Below are 21,374 nucleotides of genomic sequence, written 5' to 3'. Positions count from 1 at the left end.
ATATATAGAGCGACCGCCTCTTCTCTCTCTCTCTCCCTCCCTCTCCTGCTGCTACTTCAATCATGAAACTGCTTAATGATCAGCTGATCGGCTTTTCTGTTGCGAGTCCGTTTGCTTTTGGCCCACTTTGCACCAGAAAGAAGAAACCAGCGGCTGAACAACAGCAGCACGTTTAAGCTTGTTAAGCTGTTGTTAGAATTTATTTAATATTACTTTCTACACCAGGATCTTTTTCTATGTAGCTGACGGCTGGTAACTGTGCAGGGGCGGATCTACCAAAGTTTAGCCAGGGGGGCCGATAGGGCATTAACAGGGAAAAGGGGGGCACAAAGACATACTTTTCTTTCTTATTCTCATTTAAAATGTCTAGTTAATAATAAATAATTATCTGAATCTTACACCCAAAGTTTTAATCTGATGTAAAATGTAAATAAGTCCATTACTGTATATAGTAACTATTAAGTCTAATATACCCTAGTAAGCTATAGTACTTTTTCCTTTGGGAAGATACCATCTGTGCAGTCTGCAATTCTGTTGAAGAAAGATGTTGAATCTATTTAATTATTCTTGAAATTTTTTTTATTTCTGTGCATTTTTTTTTCACACTGCATCAAATTAAAGTTGATTACGTCGATTAAGCATCATGAGATGGTGGTGGTGGTGGGGGGGGGGGTGGTTCCCTATTTTTTTTATTTTTGCTGGGAGTCAAGGAATGGCCAAAAACCAACTAAAATGACCTTTAGATAACAAAGCAGGATGGGCATGTACTAAAAATGGACAACAGCTGATTTTTTAAAAGGAAAACATTGAATTTGTTATGTTATGAAAAAAAATTGTAATCCAGTGATTTCCTTTAAAATGCATCTGTTGTCCTTGTTATTTCTCGCTCAGAGAAAGAAAAAATAGTTCATTACAAGCAATACTGAACTATCCTTACTGACTAGAGCCAAAGAGGTTAGTCAATGAAATTATTAATCTGCTGACAGAAAATCTTTGACAGTAAATTTTGATCAGTAGGTAAGATTCTAGCTATTTTTTCAGGTAATAGTACTCACTATTTGCAGATTTCACTATCTAAAATCTGCACCCCCACCCCCAACATAACATATGTGTATATACAATGTATGTTCCTCATTTCTTATAATTTTTGTGATTATTTATTTAACCTTAAGGAAATAGAAAGCAAGCAGAAGGGAGAACTAAAGTTGCAACAGATGCAAGCAAGGGACAATACTAGAAAAGGGCAGAGAGAAGCAGTGAAATTCTGACAAGGACGGGGTGATAAGGTGACAAAGAGACAAATACAAACCAGATCATTTGTTATACAGAGAGAAGGTGACACAAAAACACAGAGAGATATGGATAACTTTAAAGTAAACAAAGATAAGAAATGGGTTTGTTTCTCAGTCGTGAGCAATTGTAAATGTTACTTAGAAGGTGTTTTTCATCTGTAATAGCTCAGTTAACTCTTAGCTTGTCGTGGTGAATGAATTGCTGTGCTACAGTCACTATTCAAACAGAGAGAGATGCGAACAGGACAAAAGAGATGCATGAAGGGGGGGAAAGAGAGGACAAAGTGGGGGAAATGCCAGCAGATCAAAATTAGGAATTACAGTTACTCGAGCAGCCAATTGCTCAAAGTGACGCTCATTAGCATATTAATCATTAGCATGGAGCGGCTGTCATGATGCACGAGGCTCAGAGCCACGGCCACAGTTACAGAGGTTTCTGTTCATGTTCGCCGCCACAGCCAAATATACAGCCTCTCTCCTGCTTCTAATGCCATGGCGCAGAAAAAGCACAACACTATTTAAGGCAAACACATTCAATTTAAGGCTGCAGATATTTCAGAAGAAACCCTGACTGTCTATACAGCTGTAAATCTTCTACACAGCTACAAGATGTTGTTCTGAAACAGTTTGACTGTAAAGAAAGACTTGCTTCAACCCTCCGTTATAAGGCAGAGGACCAAACCTTGAGAAGTTTTCCCATCAGTCACAGTGGATCTGCAACTCTCATCTGCAGTGTGAGAAACTGAAAGCTGTATGTCAAGTCTCTAGTATTAATTAAGTTGATGCTGATTTAACTCTGCAATGACAAGCGAACCATATTTAATACACGAGTCTTTGTGAGTTTTTGACACTGAGTTTTCATCAATGTGACACCCCCATCTCCCCACCTCAACCCCACAAAACTAAAATAAACTGAACATATTTAAGCAATAAATTGCAAAAAGTAAAACGTTGCATCCAGAAAATATTATACAAATTAAAACTTACATATATACAAATTAATATCTAAAATCTGTTTTACTTGTGAGAAGCTTCATTAAACACTCACAGGAATTTTCTGGCAGCTTTTTCAAAGTTCAGGCTTTAAAGAGTTAAATCACATTAATTTGAATTTTCATGCAGAAACACTGTTTGTTTGTTTTTTTTCATTCACTGGTCAGTATTGGGGCCATTTTGCTTTCACAACATGTATTTTCTCAGAGGAGTGAAAAGAAAACATTCAACTTGCACATGAGAGTATTATTTCAGTACACTCTGTTCATCCAAATGAGCACATACTTTGTTTGCATATCAAAATTTTGCATTTCAGATAACATTTAATTTATTTTTGAATAAAAATGTGCAAGATTTAGTAATATATCTTTTTTTTTCTTTAAAGACCACCATATCAAAATGAGGTTTTTTTCTTCATCCTGTGCACCAAAAACGTTCGATTCATTTGAAGGTTAGGACACACAATAAATGAAAAATCTTGTTTTCTATGCAGGGCATTAAAAAAGCTGTGCTGATCCTTCCAATAATGAATTATTCATACAGTGAGAAGGCCCAGCAGAATTTCCACAACCTTCTTACTTCCTAAAAAAAAAACGGATGTTACACTCAGCCAGTTTGTCCAGTCATCCTCCAAAACAAGACCTTACAAATTGTACCAACTGCCTCTAAAACACTTAAATATGTAGGATATAACAAAGATACAGTTGATGTATCTGGTTAGATTTTCTTTACTATACTTGAAAAGAAAAGAAATCACGAATCTGCAAAGTGATTATGCAACTATTTTTATTCCAAAAGTTTATTTCTAGAATAAATGATGCCACCTACTCACCAGGGGAAAAAACCCAACATCTCAGTTTCCATTTCACAGTGATTTCCTAGATGCCTATTAAAGATCTACAATATATTCTTGCTGGGGTCGCTGGGGACTTAAAGCAAATGTCATGGTCATTAAAATGTGAATAATAAGTATTGGAACTTACCAGTTTACGTTGGCACCAGGTGCAGACGCCACACAGAGCTACCAGCCAAATGGCACATACTATGAATGCAACAGACACCAGGAATACACTGAGAGACACTGAGCCTGAGGGAGAGAGACAGACACACACACACAGAGGGTGTTAGTGCATTTATTGTAACAATTAGCCTTTTGAAGCTCCTGAAGTTTAAAGTCTAAGATGACTTGTTGAAGGACAAAAAAAGACAGAGCTCAACATTTTGGGGAAATGCTTGAGATAATCAGGAGTGATGCTTAGTAATGTGCTTTCCTTCCTTATTTCCTTCCTTCCTTTCACCATTCATCCTTGTCATTTGGCAACTGTCATCAGTAAGACAGAGAGAAATGTAACAGGAACGAGGGGGGCACAAAGGCAGTGAAAAGGCATCATCCCCATGTTCCCTGCATGTATCAATGGGCGATGCGCACATGTCAGGAAGAGATAATATCACGAGGCCAGAAGCTGTGCAATTACCAGCTTCCTTTTGCTCTCTTCTATCTCGTAAATCCTTCAGCAACTTTGTTCCCGTCTTGACAGATGAAAACTTCTTCCACAGCCTTCCATTCTTCATCTCTATTTCTTTCAGTTTCTGCCTATCAACATACAGCTCATCCCGCTGTCTGCCAAGCAATTCGTAATCCACTGGCACAAAGCAAAAGCAATGTTGGCAAACAATGAACTCATAACTGTTGCATCCTTTTTGTCTCTGCTACGCAGATGATCATTTTCTGAGTTCCCCTCCACCTGAAAAATTCATCTGACTGCTGAATTTTCCCTTGATCCCTTGACTTCATTTTTTATCCCTGCCTGTGCACCGACAGCAAATTTGTTGAGGCCAATAAATATTGGAAGAGGATCAGCTAAGTCAACTTAATCATTCTTATCCACCCTCTTGCCCATGCTCGCACTCTTTCCATCCACTTTCTTCTTCTCGTATTATGCACCTCATATATGTTAGTTTGGTTATTCAAATGTCAGCTTGTTTTACCCTCCATCCCCAATAAAATTAAAGTCTGTTCAACTCTTTGATAGCGTATCTGATTTTTGATTGTGGTGGCAATTACTCGAAGATGGCAGGGTTGAATTTTTTGCTCTGAGCCTTTCACTCTGGCAGCAGAGGGTGTGTTGTAGTAAAGTGTTTTGGTGCTTAACAGATAAGTAGGCTCAATCCTACAAGTGTTTCCATGCCCATTTAGAACAACACAACTAAAGCGGCTACAGTGCTCTTCAGCTGAGTAAAACACAACCAGCTGGGAAACAGAATAATCCTTTCATATCTTTCAGAATGAAAAGACAATGTGTGCGAACACATAAGAGCGATATTTGATGGGGTGTAATCAAAAAGACAAATTTATGATTGCATGATGAGAAACTTTAACCGGCTCACCACATAGAACATCAAGATAGCACCAAAGTTAAGCCAGTGCATGATCCGTGATGATATATGTGCAAGAAAACTTTATTCTTCACTCACTAATTATCTCTCTATATAGTTTCTAGTCAGGTTCACCTTTAATGCCCAAGATAATTGAAAGTTCAAGATACTTTAAAGATGCATACAAAGATATAAACGAGTGTATGCAAGCTATTACTGTATTGCTGCTTTCTTTAGTCTTTGTTATGGAAACAATGTTGTCATGGTGCACTGTTTTCGAGTGCTTGACTCACTTTTTACTTTAGAGAGAACATTTAAGAGCTGCATGAGAAGCTCTTAACCTCCTAGGACCTGGTGTCCACATATGTGGACATCGCATTTTGGGATGTCTAGACCAAAATAATACATTTTGCTCTACAAAATGAGCAAAACTGGGCCTGATATCCAGATACGAAGACATTATACTGCCACTGTTCTATTGACATTTAAAACAAATGTCCTCATATGTGGATCTCATTTCTCTCAGAAACAAAAATCAGGTAAAAAAAATCTGGAAATTCTTTGTTTTTACATTCATCAGGTCCCAATATGCCCAAATATCAAAGAGAAATTAAAAATGCATGCCATGGAAGAGTCCAGGTCTTAGGAGATTAAAGGTTACAACTTTTGGATCAGAATCCAAAATGTCAAGTCAAGTTTCTGAAACTGAGGAAAAAGAAGCTGAGAAAAAAAATGCCTTCGCAAGGAGGCAGTAAAGCCTATATGTTATACTGACATTGGTTTTTTTTAATCAATGTCAAGTGTGTTTTTTAACCTGTTATATACATAATTAGTTAAAAAGCATATCTTTAGATATCATAATATCCTCTTAATAATACTTTCTTCATGTAAATATTACGAATAGAGACAAACAAACACAATGCAATATGAAAGTCCCTTCTTATATTTCAAACTATGTGCAAAATGCTATAGCCAGCCATGGCCAAATTATCAGTGGACCAGCTGATTTATATAGCGCCAAATCACAACAAAAGTCGCCTCAAGGCACTTTATGTTGTGCAGTAGATACAGAGAAAAGCCCAACAATCATATGACCCCCTATGAGCAAGCACTTTGGCGACAGTGGGAAGGAAAAACTCCCTTTTAACAGGAAGAAACCTCCAGCAGAACCAGGCTCAGGGAGGGGCGGCCATCTGCTGCGACCGGTTGGGGTGAGAGAAGGAAAACAGGATAAAGACATGCTGTAGAAGAGAGCCAGAGATTAATAACAGATATGATTCAATGCAGAGAGGTCTATTAACACATAGTGAGTGAGAAAGGTGACTGGAAAGGAAAAACTCAATGCATCATGGGAATCCCCGGCAGCCTACGTCTATTGCAGCATAACTAAGGCCTAACTATATGCTTTAGCAAAAAGGAAAGTTTTAAGCCTAATCTTGAAAGTAGAGATAGTGTCTGTCTCCCAAATCCAAACTGGAAGCTGGTTCCATAGAAGAGGGGCCTGAAAACTGAAGGCTCTGCCTCCCATTCTACTTTTAAATACTCTAGGAACAACAAGTAGGCCTGCAGTGCGAGAGCGAAGTGCTCTAATAGGGTGGCATAGACTTGTGGCATATTATAAGTACTGACCTATACTCAGTGCTACCAGTTCTCAAACAGCACTGAATCACTGACTTCATGCAGCATCACACTGTTTCTGTGACATTCCTTCTCTTCATTATTTCATTCATGCCTGATTTTGCCTTTCATGTGTCATTTTGTGCTCACCTGGTTTCCCACATCTATCCAGTGACTCATTCCCAATTCCTTTAACTCCCTCAGTGTTTATACTGGTTTCATTCATTTAAACCAGACTGTCTATCCAGCTGTATTTCCCCTGGAGCTTTCCAGTCATTTGTGTGCTCAGTCTGCCCAGTTTTAATTCCCTATCTGTTTATGGACTTTGCCTTTTGCCTGTCCCTGTGATCCTGCTGCCAAACCCATCCACCCATTTTACCCTTCTCCTGTCCCCCCGGTTTGCTTGTTTTGTGCTGCTGTGACAGAAACATGTGTTATCTCATAAATGCGCCATCCTGTGAGCTCTGGTTATCTTTTCTGGAATAGTTACAACTCAACGGTACTATATTTCAGCACCACAGAGAGCTCCCTCCACCTGCAGGCTAAAGCAAGATCTGTGTACCTGATGATCTAATGAAGGATCAAATGGAGTTCAGCAGCACAGTTTATTGTCCTGTGCCTTCATTCAGTTTGACATTTATTTTTAAATATATGAAATAAATGTTAAGTCAACTGCAAGACTTTCTAAACACTGAACCGCTAAATATCCGCAACACAGAGAGGAGGAGCTGTGTGTTTGCAGCTCGCTTCCTGTCGCCAAAAAAGGCCATGAATCATAGAAAACATCCCAGAAACCGGAGTTAGGATCTCTGGCTCGTGGTTACAGATGTGGGTTTGCTGACACATTGTGTTACACCTCTGACAGCAAAGGGTTTTTTTCATGAACCTTTTTTCATTTTTTGTTTGTTTTTTTTTGTCACTGACTTTAAAAAAAAAAGTCAAGTTGAGAAAAAATTCTCAACTTTATGTTAGAAGAAAACAGTAAAGTTGTAAAGCAGCAAGTTAACTTCATGAACCTAATGGAGGCAGTCTGTGCACTTAAGGCCACATTAAGCAAAGGGGCCAGAGGATTAAATTGATGGAACAAAGAAATGATGAACTGCAACAACTTTCCAGTTCTGATGACCTCACCATGACTGGGCTGGATACTTAACATCGCAGCTCGGCCTAACAAATACGTACCTGTTACACCCTTATCCATGCAAGGATAAAAAAAATCAAGCCCGGTGATAAGTTTGCAAATCAAAAGTCTAACCCTGAAGTGTTGAGACTAAAAATCTTAAGCGAACTGTAGGGTTTATGTCAAAGTGCACCTGACAAAGAAAAATACTGAAATTTCCAGAAACTGGCTTCAAAGTATTAGTGGAGTCTTCAGTAAACCAGCAGCTTACAGTTAAAAACCAGATTAGAAATAAAAACAAAACAGATGTATATGTGTATTTCAAACCTCTGCCTACTAATAAGTTTACATATACAGATTAATGGTCACATTTACCTTATGCATCATGGAAAAACTGTACAGGCTATGCTGATGTAACAATATCAAGTCAGGTCTTGGAGGGTTCAATAAATGTGAATTGCCTCCAGATGAAGCCCCCGCTGCGCTGTGTTTAGTATCACTCTCGGCACCACCTATGGCTCCAAATATAAACAAGACACTGTTACTATAACTCAAATCTCTCTCTCTCTGTCTTGTTCCCTCTGTGTAGTATACAACTGGAGCAGCCATAGTCGGAGATCCTTGTGATAACAATAACTGCAGTAAATGTAACACAGAGACTGATATTTAATTAGAAGTGATTTGCCATTCTTCAACATATTTTATTGTTGTCAGCATTTTTCAACTTGCAGTGTCCTGTCAACACAACATTATTTTCAATTATGGTAAGAAGACAAATGATTGAAACTGCCCATCTGAAAAGAAGTCTCTCTAAACATGCCTTAGTCTCCCTTCTCCCCACATGCAGCTCCAACAGATTGTAAGCCATTATTTAGTTTTCTTGTATTAATGTAGACTGCATCCTTGTGTTGCATTAATTTTTAATGATATTTGGTAGAAAGCTTGTTAAACTAGCTGGGGGGTGGGGGGGTCACTGGACTCCTATTGCCTTCCTGATATAAGCCCAGCTTGTATCAGGAAGGAAATCCGACATAAAATCAAATGTGGATCATCAAGAATGCAAGAGAAGAGAGTGCAGGCAGGTTGAAGTGGAGCGGGTGGAGAAGAGTGTCAAGGGTGATTTGTGACAGAAGGATCGCAGCAAGAGTGAAAGGAAAGGTATACAAGATGCTAGTGAGACCTGCTGTGATGTATGGTTTGGAGATGGTGGCGCTGACAAAAACACAGAAAGCAGAACTGGGGGTGGCAGTGCTTAAGATTTTCATTGGGATTCAGTTCAATTCACTTCAATTCAATTCAGTTTTATTTATATGGCCCCAAATCACAACAGCAGTTGCTTCAAGGCACTTTATATTGCAAGGTAAAGACCCTGCAATAATAGAGAGTGTCTCAGTGTCGAGACAGCATTAGAAAGAAGTACATCAGAGGGACAGCTCAAGTTGAGCAATTTGGAGCCAAAGTAGTAAGGAGGACATGCAGTACTAGTGTAACAGAGGAGGATGCCTCTGAGACAGCTGACCCACTGTGAGAACCCCTCCCCTAAAGGGAGCAGTCAAAAAAGTAGAAGAATAAGACTTTTGACTCACAAACATTTTCACGCGTTGTCGTTATTTTCAGTTCACAGCTTAAAAAATATTACTTTAATGACTTTCAGCTGGCATAATTACTAATCAAGTCAACTGATTAATAATAATTAGCCGTGATATTATGACAGGTGAAGTGAATAACACTGATTATCTCTTCATCATGGCACCTGTCGGTGGGTGGGCTGTACTTCATGTGTTAGAAGCAGGAAAAATAGGCAAACATAAGGTTTTGAGCAAGTTTGACAAGCGTCAAACTGTGATGGCTGGACGGCTGGTTCAGAGCATCTCCAAAACTGCAGTTCTTGTGGGGTGTTCCCAGCTATTATGAAAAGTAGACCAAGGAAGGGACAGTGGTGAACCAGCAACAGGGTCACAGGTGGCCAAGGTTCACGGGCTGGCCCCGTGTGGTCTGTATGTTCTGCTGGGAAACCATGCATCCTGGCGTCCATGTTGATCTTTGACATATATCATCTACCTGCACTGTCCCTGTCATAGAAACGATCTTCCCTGATGGATGTGGCCTTTTTCAACAGGATAATGAGCCTACCTCAAAGCAAATATGACTCAGGAATGGTTTGAGGAGCACAACAGCGAGTTTGAAGTGTTGAGACATGTGGGACTTGTGGGATGTGCTGGACAAACAAAGTCTAATCCATAAAAGCCCCAGTTCACAACTTATAGGACTTAAAGGATCTGTTGTTGTGGCATCTTGGTGCCAGATACCTCAGCACAGCTTCAGGAATCTAGTGGAGTCCATATCCAGACAGGTCAGACTTTTTGTTGGCATTGAAGGGGGACCAACAGAATATTAAGCAGGTGGTCATAATGTAACGAAGTGAGTAGGAAGAGTAGCAGCTGATGCACAAAATCAATATTTCTCATTAAAATGACTTTCTGTAATGTAAAATTAAGTTGTTCTGTCACAAACTACAGAAAATGATCGCTACATCCTGCAGCTATATCTGTATGGTTCAGTCTCACCACTCTCCTTAACTCTGCTTCCAGCAAACTTCTACAAAACAGCTAAAATAAATCAATGTGTGCTACCTGTCATGCAGTAAAAAGTAGGGCAAAGTTAGCTAAACTAGCTACTGCTTAAATTTAAAAGTCAACAACCATGAGAGAGAATTTTCCAGGAGGACACAACAGAGCTACAAATGAAAGCCATAAATTTGATTAATCCAAGAGAAGCATCAGTCAACTTCACAACATTTTAAAATGCTCTAAAACACACTGCAATTTGAATCATGCAATGAAATGTAAAACAAAAGTTCAATTCAATTCAAGGTGCTCTACATTGTAAGCTAAAGACCAACTATAACTTACAGAAAACTCACAAATAAAAAACAATTGACAATTGATTTAACAGGAAGAAACCTCTGGTAGAACCACGATCAGGGAGGGTAAGGCATCTGCTGTGACTGGTTGGCGGTGGGAGGGAGAGCGACGAGACAAAAAAAATACACTGTGGAATAATAACTAATGATTAAATGCAGAGTGGTTCATAAAAACGCACGGAGTGAAAAACGGAGAGGGAAAAAGAAATACTAAGTGCATCATGGGAAGCCTAGGTCCATTCCAGCGTAACTATGCGAGGATTCAGTGTCACCCTAACTATATGCTTTTAAAAAAGACGTTTTAGGCCTAATCTTACAAGCAGAGAGTTTCAGTCACCTGAATCCAAACCGGGAGCTGGGGGGCCCACTCTACTTTGAAAAATCCCAGGAACCACAAGTAGGCCAGGAATCTGCGAGCGAAGTGCTCCACTGGAATAAGATGCACATGATGATTCAATACCTTGTATGTGAGCAGAAGGATTTTAAATTTGATTCTGGATTTAACAGTGAGCCAGTAAAGACACGCTAATATGGGAGAAATATATTCTCTCTTTCTAGTCCTCTGCATCATTCTGGATCAACCGAAGGCTTCTCAGGGAGTTTTTAGGACATTCTGATAATAACGAATTACGGTAGCCCAACCTAGAAGTAATACATGCATGAACTAGTTTTTCTGCGTCACTCTGAAACAGGAGGTTTTAATTTTAGAGATATTGCTCAAAAGAAAGCAATCCTACATACTTTTTAATATGCACACTGATGTACATATCCTGGTCCAAAACGACTCCGAGATTCCTCACAGTGTTACTGGAGGTTCAGCTATACACTTTCTAAAAACCTCTAAAGCTCAATTTGGGGTTTTCTGTAGAGAAAAGGATTTTCACACTACCGCAAAAGTTAGAAATAGCACAAGGCAAGTGTAGACTGTCACGGTTTGCCGGGGCAAGCCGTGTGGAGTTGGAGAAAGGACCCAAAAGGCGGCAGCTCTGGTGCAGGTGAGTATGTATTTACAGGAGTGGGTACAAACAGCAATGGTGGGTGAACATGAAACCGGAAACCTAAACTGGGGAAACTAACAACACAAACCAAAAACGAAGATGCAGGGAGGTCCGAGGAAATACATACAGGGAGACGAGGGGAAACAACACAGACGAACCAGCAACTACCATGACAGAAGACACAACTTAAATACACTCAGAGAACACAGGGAGATTACACACAGGTAGGGAACACAGCTGGGAGTGATTAACGTGACGAGACTAGGGAGGCAAACTGAAAACACTCACATAAGACGCAGACCTTCACAATAAAACAGGAAACACATACATGCAATGACATAACACACCAACTAAACACAGACTGGGGGACACAGAACATAGGAACATGAACCATGAAACAGAAGAGTACAAACACCCAAGGTAACCAAAACCACAGAATACTAATAAACTAAACATAAACACGGAGTCGCAGACTCCGGACCATGACATAGACACACTCACTACAGTAGTGCTTGTGATTGTGAAGGTGTCTAAATCACCTTCACAACATATTTCCAATAAGTTTCTGCCATTAAAAATGTAGAGAACGGTAGAAAGTTCATTATCAATCAATGTGCTTGTATGCTATGCAACTATATATGTCTATATCATCTCATCCCATCGCATAAGATCTTCTGAACTACAGTAAATGACCTAAGGCACAATATAAAAAATGGATAGGAACACCTGGTTCTTTACGTAAAAATGTAGTGAAGTATCTCTGTTAGTGACTTTATATAAAAAGTGCTGGTGTCATGCAGAACTTTTGTTGATGTGTTTAACCTGAGCTTCAGTGTGCTTTAGATGTGCTGGTAGGCATACTTCAGGCGGGGCCAAGCTATCTGTTCCTCCCTTCAAAAATGTTATACTAAGCTAAGCTAATAAGATCCTTACTTCTGTTTTGAATAGAGAATTTAAAAAGGACCTAACTGTTGAGGTATTAATGATTCTAAGGGTAGACAAATTTATAAAAGCTTGTCTAAACTGTAGTTATTCTTTAAGGTTGTTTTTAAGATGCCTCAGCTTCTCTCTGTCTCTTGAACACTCCTCCACACTCTCCATCCTAATTCAGTCCATGCTCTCCTCACTTGTGGGCACAAATATCTTTTTCTGTCAAATGTGCCCCTTACTGTCTCTGCATTTCCCTTTTTTTTTCTCCACCTGCTGTGCTTATCTGTTGGCGCTCTGTTCATTCAGCCCCTGGTGTTAGCGCCTGACACAACACAGAGAATAAGCACTATTAGTCACCGGAGACCTCCCAAAGGGCCATCTTTTGCTGTAGGTCGGCACAACACGGAGAGGGGCACCACTAAGGGAGGTGACCCTTGACTGGCACAACAAACGCTCTGCCAGAAGAGTGGTGACCAGTGGGAGGAAGATGGGCATGCAATTATACAGAAAAGCAAAGGGAAATGAAAGAGAAGAGTAGGTCTCTGCTTAAAAGTCTGCGACTGTATCAAAGATCAGATCTGGAGATTCTATTTTTCTATTTACTTATTCATTTTTTTTTTTTTAAACTGCTTGTTGTATAAACTGAGATGCTAAGAATAAAGAGCTGTGGTTTGGCGTTATATAGAACATTGTGTATGACCAGTTTAGGGTGTATGTAATGTTTTACAAAGTAACACAGTAAGAAAATAACCAGTTACTGTAATCACATTACATTTTCTGGAAACACAGTGACAAACACTTCACTGAGCTAAATCCAGCGATAGATCGATTACACTTGTAAATATGTCGGTACTTGTACTACAAACGTTCTCCAATCATCTGTTCAGTGCATCAAACGTGCATTTTTCTTCATTCACCTGATCTTGTGTCACTGTGTGGGACTGTACCCTAAGGTTTATGTTGTTAACGGGTTATAATGTGACAGTGCAAATCAGACGTAACTTTATGGACTGACATACAAGTAATATAATGAGCAGTGTAACAAATTACTTTCTCAAGCCAGTGATTAAGTAATGTACTGCATTACTTTTTTAACAAAAATTTTTTTGGGGCCTTTTCACACAGATACACAGAAGAATAACAGGAAATAAGAAGGAGGGAGACATGCGGCAATGGATGGATAAATGGCTAGATGGATGGAGGGGTGGGTGGATGGATGGAGGGATGGATGGATTCCAACACTGTTTCCAGCTCATGATTAGTGATGAGTGATAGAGATGAAGAAGAGAGAAGAAGCTGCCAGTGAGAGCAAAGATGTGTGCGAGCACCTGACTCCTGACGTGGCAGATTTCCATTTCAGTGAACCTTTCTATCATAAGTGTACGGGTTAATTTCTCATTAGGCTTTTTCACTGAATAATGGAAAATATTGTCATCGCTGTAATTACTACTGTTAATAGCTTGCTGAGTCACATACTGCAACTATGGAAAGTGACTGCTTTGTCTGATTACCTTTTTCTTCCAAACTAGTTCAATTTGACCTTGTAGATAATTTCTATGGTTTTTACTACCAGTTACTAAATTAACCTCAGAAGCCTTTGTGTAGGCTGGGGGTGGGATGTCTTTTCCCTGGATTGTCTCATAGTATAGCCCGAAGCATCACATTTTTACAAGCAAAAAAGAGGAATCCCATTCTCTTCAGATAATTAAATGACATGCTTGTGTCAAAATGTTTTTAATAGAGTTCAAATGTGAATGTTTAAAAGATTGAGCTAAAACGAGTATCGCTGACCTAATGGTTTTGGAAAATTAAGTACGTTTCACTTATACTTTGGTTTGACAATAGAAGGTGATTTAATGGTTAACTCATACACTGAATACATAACATATGCATGACAAATGAACGCTTTATCACCTCATGGAGGGCCTCCAACACATGATAGATAGACTGCATGACCAGTACAATTGGTCCAATTATTCCTGTGTGACATTTTGCTTCGCTTATTTTCTTTTGAATGTTGGCACTGGACCTCAAATTTTACAGCCACACATTGAAAAACATGATAGCTGAATAAATTGGATGAACCTGAAAGAACTGAGACTCCTTTGTTATACAGGTGAAATTGCTCAGCGTTTGTGGGGGTGGAGAAGTGAAGCTACAAAACATTCTGATAATGATCACTTAAATTTGGGTCTTTGGCCACTTTAAAGCAAACTCTGGTGCAGCTCATTTGTCATGTGTGGGACAGCCACTTATTTGTGATAGTAAATACACGATTTTAACAGTTCTAAAACCTAACCTATTATCAAATCACTCTGAGGAGCATAAACCTAAAAGAGCCTGTAACTTAAAAACATGGCTATCAGCGGTTTTTCTGATATAATTTAGTATTCATGGAAACACATTTGCATGCCAACACCAGTGCAGAACTTTGTCATAAATTACAGGCTGTAAAAGTGCCTATGAACCAAAAAATCACATACTCATGTTAGCACTGACTTATATGCAATGTCATCTTTGGAATACAGGAAGTTTCTTTTCTTTGACATGTCATTACATGTTTCATATGTCTCATAATCACTTTGTCATAAATGGATGCGTGGCAGGAAAGATATGAACTCAATATGCAGGACTCATGGGATGCTGTTTTAAATAAATAGATTTAATGCTGAAGTTTTCCAAAAATACAAAAAAGCCAGGAATGCACCTGGAATCTAGGGAAAAGTCACAGCGCAAGGAAGCACACAACCAAGACAGGAAAAGGAGCTATAGAAAATACAACGCAGAGGAGCACACAGCATTGAGTAAAGACACAAATAAAAAATTGCAATGAAAGACTCAAACATTATATACACACGGTAATGCTGGGATAAATCATGGATAATGAGACAAAGGAAGTTAAACTCAATCAAAGGCACAAGCAAACAAAACTACAAAAAACCCAGCAAGTAACAAAGAAATCTAACACAAAGATGAATAGCGGAGAGAAGACACATGGAAGGCAGGGCTAAACTGAAACTCCAGGAATCAAACCAAACAATCACTACAACCCAGAATAAAAAAAATGCAAGATCTATAACTAAAGTTGAAGACATAATAAGCAAAGAAGAGACCCATAACTCACACTATAACTAAAACAGAGAATAAGTAAAAATTAGGAATTTACAGTTCAAACACAAACTCTGACTCACAGATCCTGGAAAAAAAGAATAATTGTTTTTTGAACTTTTTATGGGATGTGAAAAGTGACTTTAAGCCACGGGCTGTAAGAAAGTTCAGAATACTAATAGTTACAGAAATTATATTTCAATCTAGCAGCAAAAAGCACCAAATCCATCCAATTAATGCCCTCTAGCAATTGTACCAATAATGGAGCAAAGGAGGAAGTTGCATAACATAATTACTGAGGAGGTCAAGATTTGGTAAACTGGTAGCAAAGTGCCCAGTCCATTTAAAATCCATGCCCCCAAGTTTATCCTTTCCTGTTATCAATGATTTCTTTTTTGCTCTTGACAATTGCAATTTGCTAAACAATGACATCAAACTCATGGCAGTAGAGCTTTTGCACACAGTCAAGCTTTTTTCTTCTCAGCTTTCACTCTGTGTTTAGAGTCCACTTCCCTCCCCGGAGAAAACTGATGGGGAATCAAAGGGTAATCGATACAAAATCTGACCTTTAAGCAGAATCAATAATGTCACCAGAACCCTTAAAATCTTTCATCTCTAGTCGGGATGGATGGATGCGCTTGCAAAATTTGCAATTAGCAAAGCAGTCGTTTTATCCCACCCCAACCCGAAGTAATCATCTTTATGCTTAAGCTTAACAAAGCTCACCAGAGGGTTGTTACACACACAAAACTATTTTCAATAAAAATGAGCAACAAGTCAATTAATATGACTTTTGTCATAAAATGAAGGAGTGTAGACAGCATAAAGAAGACAGCACTGTGAGTTGGGTTTGAATGTGTCGTGGAGGCACGCTTCAGATTAACAGCGCAACCTGGTTAGAGACTCTTCATTGTGTGGTTTTATTTGAAAAAGGGTTTCTGCAGTCAGCTATTTTTCATGATTCGTAATGAGACTTGAGTGACACAAATTCCACTTCCATTCACATTGTTCACTGTAAATCAAGTTTTCCATTCCACCTGCTATTTGTTCCCCTCGCTTTCCGAAACCATGCATTTCCTAATGGATGCCAGCAGACTTCATCATGCTCCTGCCAAACTATCACTGCGACTCTGTAACCCTGCTACTCATTCAACTGAAACATCAAAAGCATTCGCTCGGTTGCCTCTTTCTTTTCCTAGCCAAGCCCCACAGGGGGACGGGCATGCACAACATTGGCGACTTTCCAGTTTAAGCAGTATTTTTTCATTTCAGTACACAATTAACCTGTGTGTCCATCAGAGACATATATAACTACTGCTACGTACAAGCAAAGAGGGAAACCTTGGACAAAAACACTCAGAGATATATTTTTTCAAAACTGCTACAGTGACTAAACACAGGAAGGCGTGCTATGTTTCAGCACATGTGATGTGCAGCAAACAAGCTGTTCTTTGCTGTCTCAGAGGGCCGTAACACAACAGACCCATGACTGGCTCATAACCTAATATACTTGACTGGCAGGTGTGTTTATCCAGGCAAAACATCTTAACAGTCTGCAGGCAGAGCCATCAAAGTGTGTTTCTGTAGGATCTGTGATGTGTTGCTCGTAATGAGGAGGATCCAGAAGTTTACTGCGTGCGACAAGACAGGCTATGGGTGAATGGGCACAACTGAAGAGTCATTATAACACAGAAATGCTCAAGAGTCAGGGAGAGTGATGGGATCGTAGAGAGAGGTTAAAAACTCTCACAAAGTCTTGGAGGACTGTTTGAAAGTAGAAGAGAAAATCCTGCCTAGAGGAGAATGAGAAGAGATACACAGATACGTGTTCTCCAATTAAACTCCGGTATCACAGATTCATTATCATTTAACCACAGATTACGCTTTACTCAACATAAATCAAAACGTCATTATACCGTCATTCCCTGTCCTGATCTTCTGTGTAGCTTAATGAATGTTAATCTTATTTATTTAAGTTTATAATTCATAATACTGTAATGTATCTGACACTTATGAATATAGATGTGGCATTATATATTTTTCCTGATGATATTAGAACTAGAAAAGAGTCATGCTGCCCCAAGACTATTATAAACACATCAGTGAGCCACCAGGTTATGATATATAGACTGCCGTAGGCATTATTGTTTTAGCTGACATGTTACTGTGCAACATTTTTAGGAACTTCCAGTGCTCAGATCCTCATCCATCAAGCAGTATCGCCAGGGAGGTGTCCGGTCGTTCCCAAACTCAATCTATGGCATCATAATGACATCAAGCAAAGCCAGAAAGAAATATGTGCAACAACAAGAGACCTGCAACAGATGGATCAGCTCTGATCTTAACATAATCAAGTCATTCTGATTACAGTACACGAACCAACAAAAATAACTGCACAACATAAATTTACCGAAGAACTGTGACAAGTCCTCGGAGACGCCGAGTTTAGAGCAAGCTATCGCACCTGTCAAGTACCCTCAAAAACTGCACCTGTGCGCGGAGCTGGGAGAACTGGTTCTGTTTTAAAGGCAAAAGGCACACACTATGCAGACCTGTACTGTGTTGCTCTCTGTACTGAGAGGCACAAAATGTGCATCTCAAAATATATGTATACATTTATTGGTGTTGTTAAAAACTACAGTACACGGCCATTTGTGGACATTCTGGAGGAACATACACTCACAACCTTTTTGTCTTCAGAACGGTCTTAACTCTTCGTGGTTTACTGTAGATTCAACAAGATGCTGGAAAGATTCCTCAGAGAGTTTAGTCCATATTAACATATTATGAACATGATAGCATCACAGAGTTGCTACAGAACATCCTGTTCTGGTGACTGTGGAGGCTATCTGAGTACAGTGAACTAATAATTTTGAAATGATTTGGGCTTTGTGACGGGGTGCATTAACTAGTGGGAGCAGCCTTCAGAAAACCGGTTTACTTTGTTCATGAAGAGATGGACAAAACTCAGGGAGGAGGTTTATATAATACTCAGTAGGTACTAAGAGACCAAAAGTGTGCTGAGGAAATATTTCCCATGCCATTACAAGCTGAACTGTATGGATCAGTGCTTTAATGGTGTTTATGCCAAATTCTGACCCTATCTGATTGTATATTTGCACATCTGTGCACCTATAATACCTGTAATATTCTTTTAGAAACATTGGAATTAATGCTTGTGTCTGTTTATATTTATGTTATATTTATATCTATATTTACCTAGTTATATCTCTATTTCTACACTTAATTTTACATGATCCTGTAGGATTAAAAAAATTTCTCTGATTCTGACTAATCAGTCGAGACAATATCCTTCCAATCTTTTGTTCAATTTTGGCGAGGCCGTGTGAACTGTAGCCTCAGTTTCCTGTTCTTAGCTGACAGGAGTGGCACCCAGTGCATTCTTGTGGTGCTGTAGGTCATCTACTTCAACGTTCAACACATGCATTCAGAAATGTTCTGCATACTTTGGTTGTAATGGGTGGGTTTTTTGTGTGTTTATTTTTCTTTTGTGAGTTATTGTTGCCTTCCAATCATCTTGAAGCAGTCTGGCATTTTCATCAGCACCCACTCAGTGGATTTTTCTTTTCTTTTCTGGACCTTGAGATGGTTGAGATGAAATTCTCAGTAAATCTGCAGTTTTTGAAATATTCAGAATAGCCTATCTGGCACCAACAACATTAGAAGATTTAAAGTCACTTAAATCACCTTTCTTGCCATTTCTGGTGATCACCTAACCATGTTTCCAACTTACTGCCGTGTGATTGGCTGATTAGATATTTGCGTTATATAAGCAGTTGAACAGGTGTGCCTGATAAAGTTGTCAGCGAGTGTACCTTCAGTAGGAATATGTTGGATTAAAGAATAGTCTGTAAAACTGAAACAGACATGATAAAGTGAATTTGATGAAAACTAACAAAGCTGGTAGGAAAAATGAAGAATTCACCACGAACGAAGCTCCAGGTTGATCACACCAAAGCGAAAAAAGAAGGACAAATGATAACATAATTTTCTGAAAAGCAAGGCCAAAAATGCACAAAGCCAGTCCACTAAAGCACAAGAATGGCTGGTATTTGTACTGAAGGGTCTAATGATTGAAGTGGAAGTAGATGAGCAGAAGGACAAGTGATGCAACTGGCAGGAAAGAGGAGCAGGTGGGAGTGGCTGAAATTATATGAAAGTAACAGGCAGCCAGGATAAGTAACATAACTTTAAATCAGCAGGATAAGGAAGATGGAACGTGTTAATAGCCTGGCTAGTGAACTGGTATCTCTGCTTCTTTTTATTTCCTGTTTTCAACTTGAAGAGTGGTACCAAATACTCCAAATTCCAGCTGTATAGGTGGCATTGGTACTGTGAAGACAACTAGATATAATAATATTAGCAATATTAAATCACAAATCACAAATTCAGCTACTACTGCATGCACACATCCACTGTATATATACCCAGATTTCTTCATCAGTTTATTTATCACCAGCACAGCATGTTATGTGATAAAATCCTGTTTGCCATTATCAAGGAAGAAAAAACATATTTCCATTGTGAGCGCTTGTGAACACTTTTTTTCCCTCCGCATTTTGTGTATGGTGCAGTCAGTGTTTTGAATATGAACAACTCTTCCCTGAAGCAAAAAAATTATATAACCATGTCTCTAATCTGTGATATCATGCAAATGTAGAGCTGAAAGCAGCTGCATTTACAATAAATAAGATTGACTTTGAGGACCCATAAGAATGTGAATAATGGCAGTATTACCTCCACAGTTGTTAGTCAAATAAAATGCTCCCTGATCCTCCTGAAAATATTTCTGGATACACCCTCTTTCATTTCTAAAATGAATTCTGTGTGCAGCGTGACACTGACAACAGACAAGTGTTAAAAGCCTGCCATTACATTTTTGTCACATAATTTTTACCACCTTTTTTTACAAACCATATAAACCTATTTTCACCCCTATTTTGTAACTAATAGGGCGAATGCTTAATTCTGTGTTTTTCACACTTTGTTTCACAAAATCCTGCATCTGTTTGTTGAGTAAATTTGTGGCACGCTGGCTGCATCCAGCTCAAAGTAAATGTTACTATAGTGGCTGGTGAATCGTTGTTGTTTGTTCATTCTGGCTGAATCTGCTGAGTACAATTCCCTGTTGCGCTATTGCCTGAAAGAGACACAGCTTTCAGCTTTTTCAACCCTATAACAGCAGACTTGTAAGCTGGCACATTGCGACCTACTAGGCTAGCCTGTGTTTGAGCTTATCATTTGTGATGGAGGAAAGCTGCCCCATGAGTCTTTTCCACTCATCTCTTTACTTTACTTTATTTTCACTTGATTTACTAGACAATGAAATGCAACAATCTCCTAACTCAGGGACTTGGACTATTTAAGGCATACATGCTAACTAACTCACCACTAACTAGGTGATTTAAAAAAAAAGCTTTTAAGGGAGTTAGTACCTCTGTTTCATGAAATTAACTATGAAGCTTAGTGGTAACATAAAAGATTATTTCTATATTTCAAAATACTCAAGATACCTCCTTTTTAATATTAGTGTGAACAAAACGGTAGTCCTGCATCCAGGTTAAAGTTTACAGCCACTGTATACATCACTCATTGCCCAAGCTGCCAAGTCCTCAACTAGAAACCTGCACTAAATCTGTGTGTAGAGATTCTTTTTCATAAAAGTGCTTTAAACTGAGCAGACCTTGAAACAAAGGAGTAATATTAATACCACATTTCCAACATCATAGTTGCTCTAGCAACATTTGAATATTTCAATCACTAAGATTGTTCCCGGCACAATAAAAACCTAATTGTTATTAGGCTTTTAATGTCAAAGCGTTTCTTTTTTCCCTAGGCTCCGTCTAATTTCAAGAAGCTAGGTCTTCTAAAGTACAACTGTCTAGACTGAACATGGTGGAGTTTGTAACTCACTAGCACCAGGACCCTCACTGGTACCCTGAGGGTGATTTCCGCCTGCTGTCATCAGTCATATTGAAGAACATACAGTAACATAG

The 21,374-nt window shown here is 39.0% G+C and overlaps 1 protein-coding gene across 1 annotated transcript in view; it reads right to left on the bottom strand.

The window, feature by feature from the left end:
- The window catches only part of LOC145424463 (synaptotagmin-7-like), a 66,769-nt gene that overhangs the window by 8,183 nt on the left and 37,212 nt on the right, over positions 1–21,374 (bottom strand). The window contains exon 2 of the mRNA XM_080297829.1: positions 3,269–3,372. Within this exon, the coding sequence (XP_080153955.1) occupies positions 3,269–3,372 (104 nt within the window). The remainder of the gene's footprint in view (positions 1–3,268; positions 3,373–21,374) is intronic.

This window comes from Astatotilapia calliptera, chromosome 1 (genome assembly GCF_964374335.1).
Source record: "Astatotilapia calliptera chromosome 1, fAstCal68.1, whole genome shotgun sequence".
Lineage (NCBI taxonomy): Eukaryota > Metazoa > Chordata > Actinopteri > Cichliformes > Cichlidae > Astatotilapia > Astatotilapia calliptera.
Note: the sequence above shows the minus strand (reverse complement) of the source record. Positions and strands in the feature narration are given on the sequence as shown.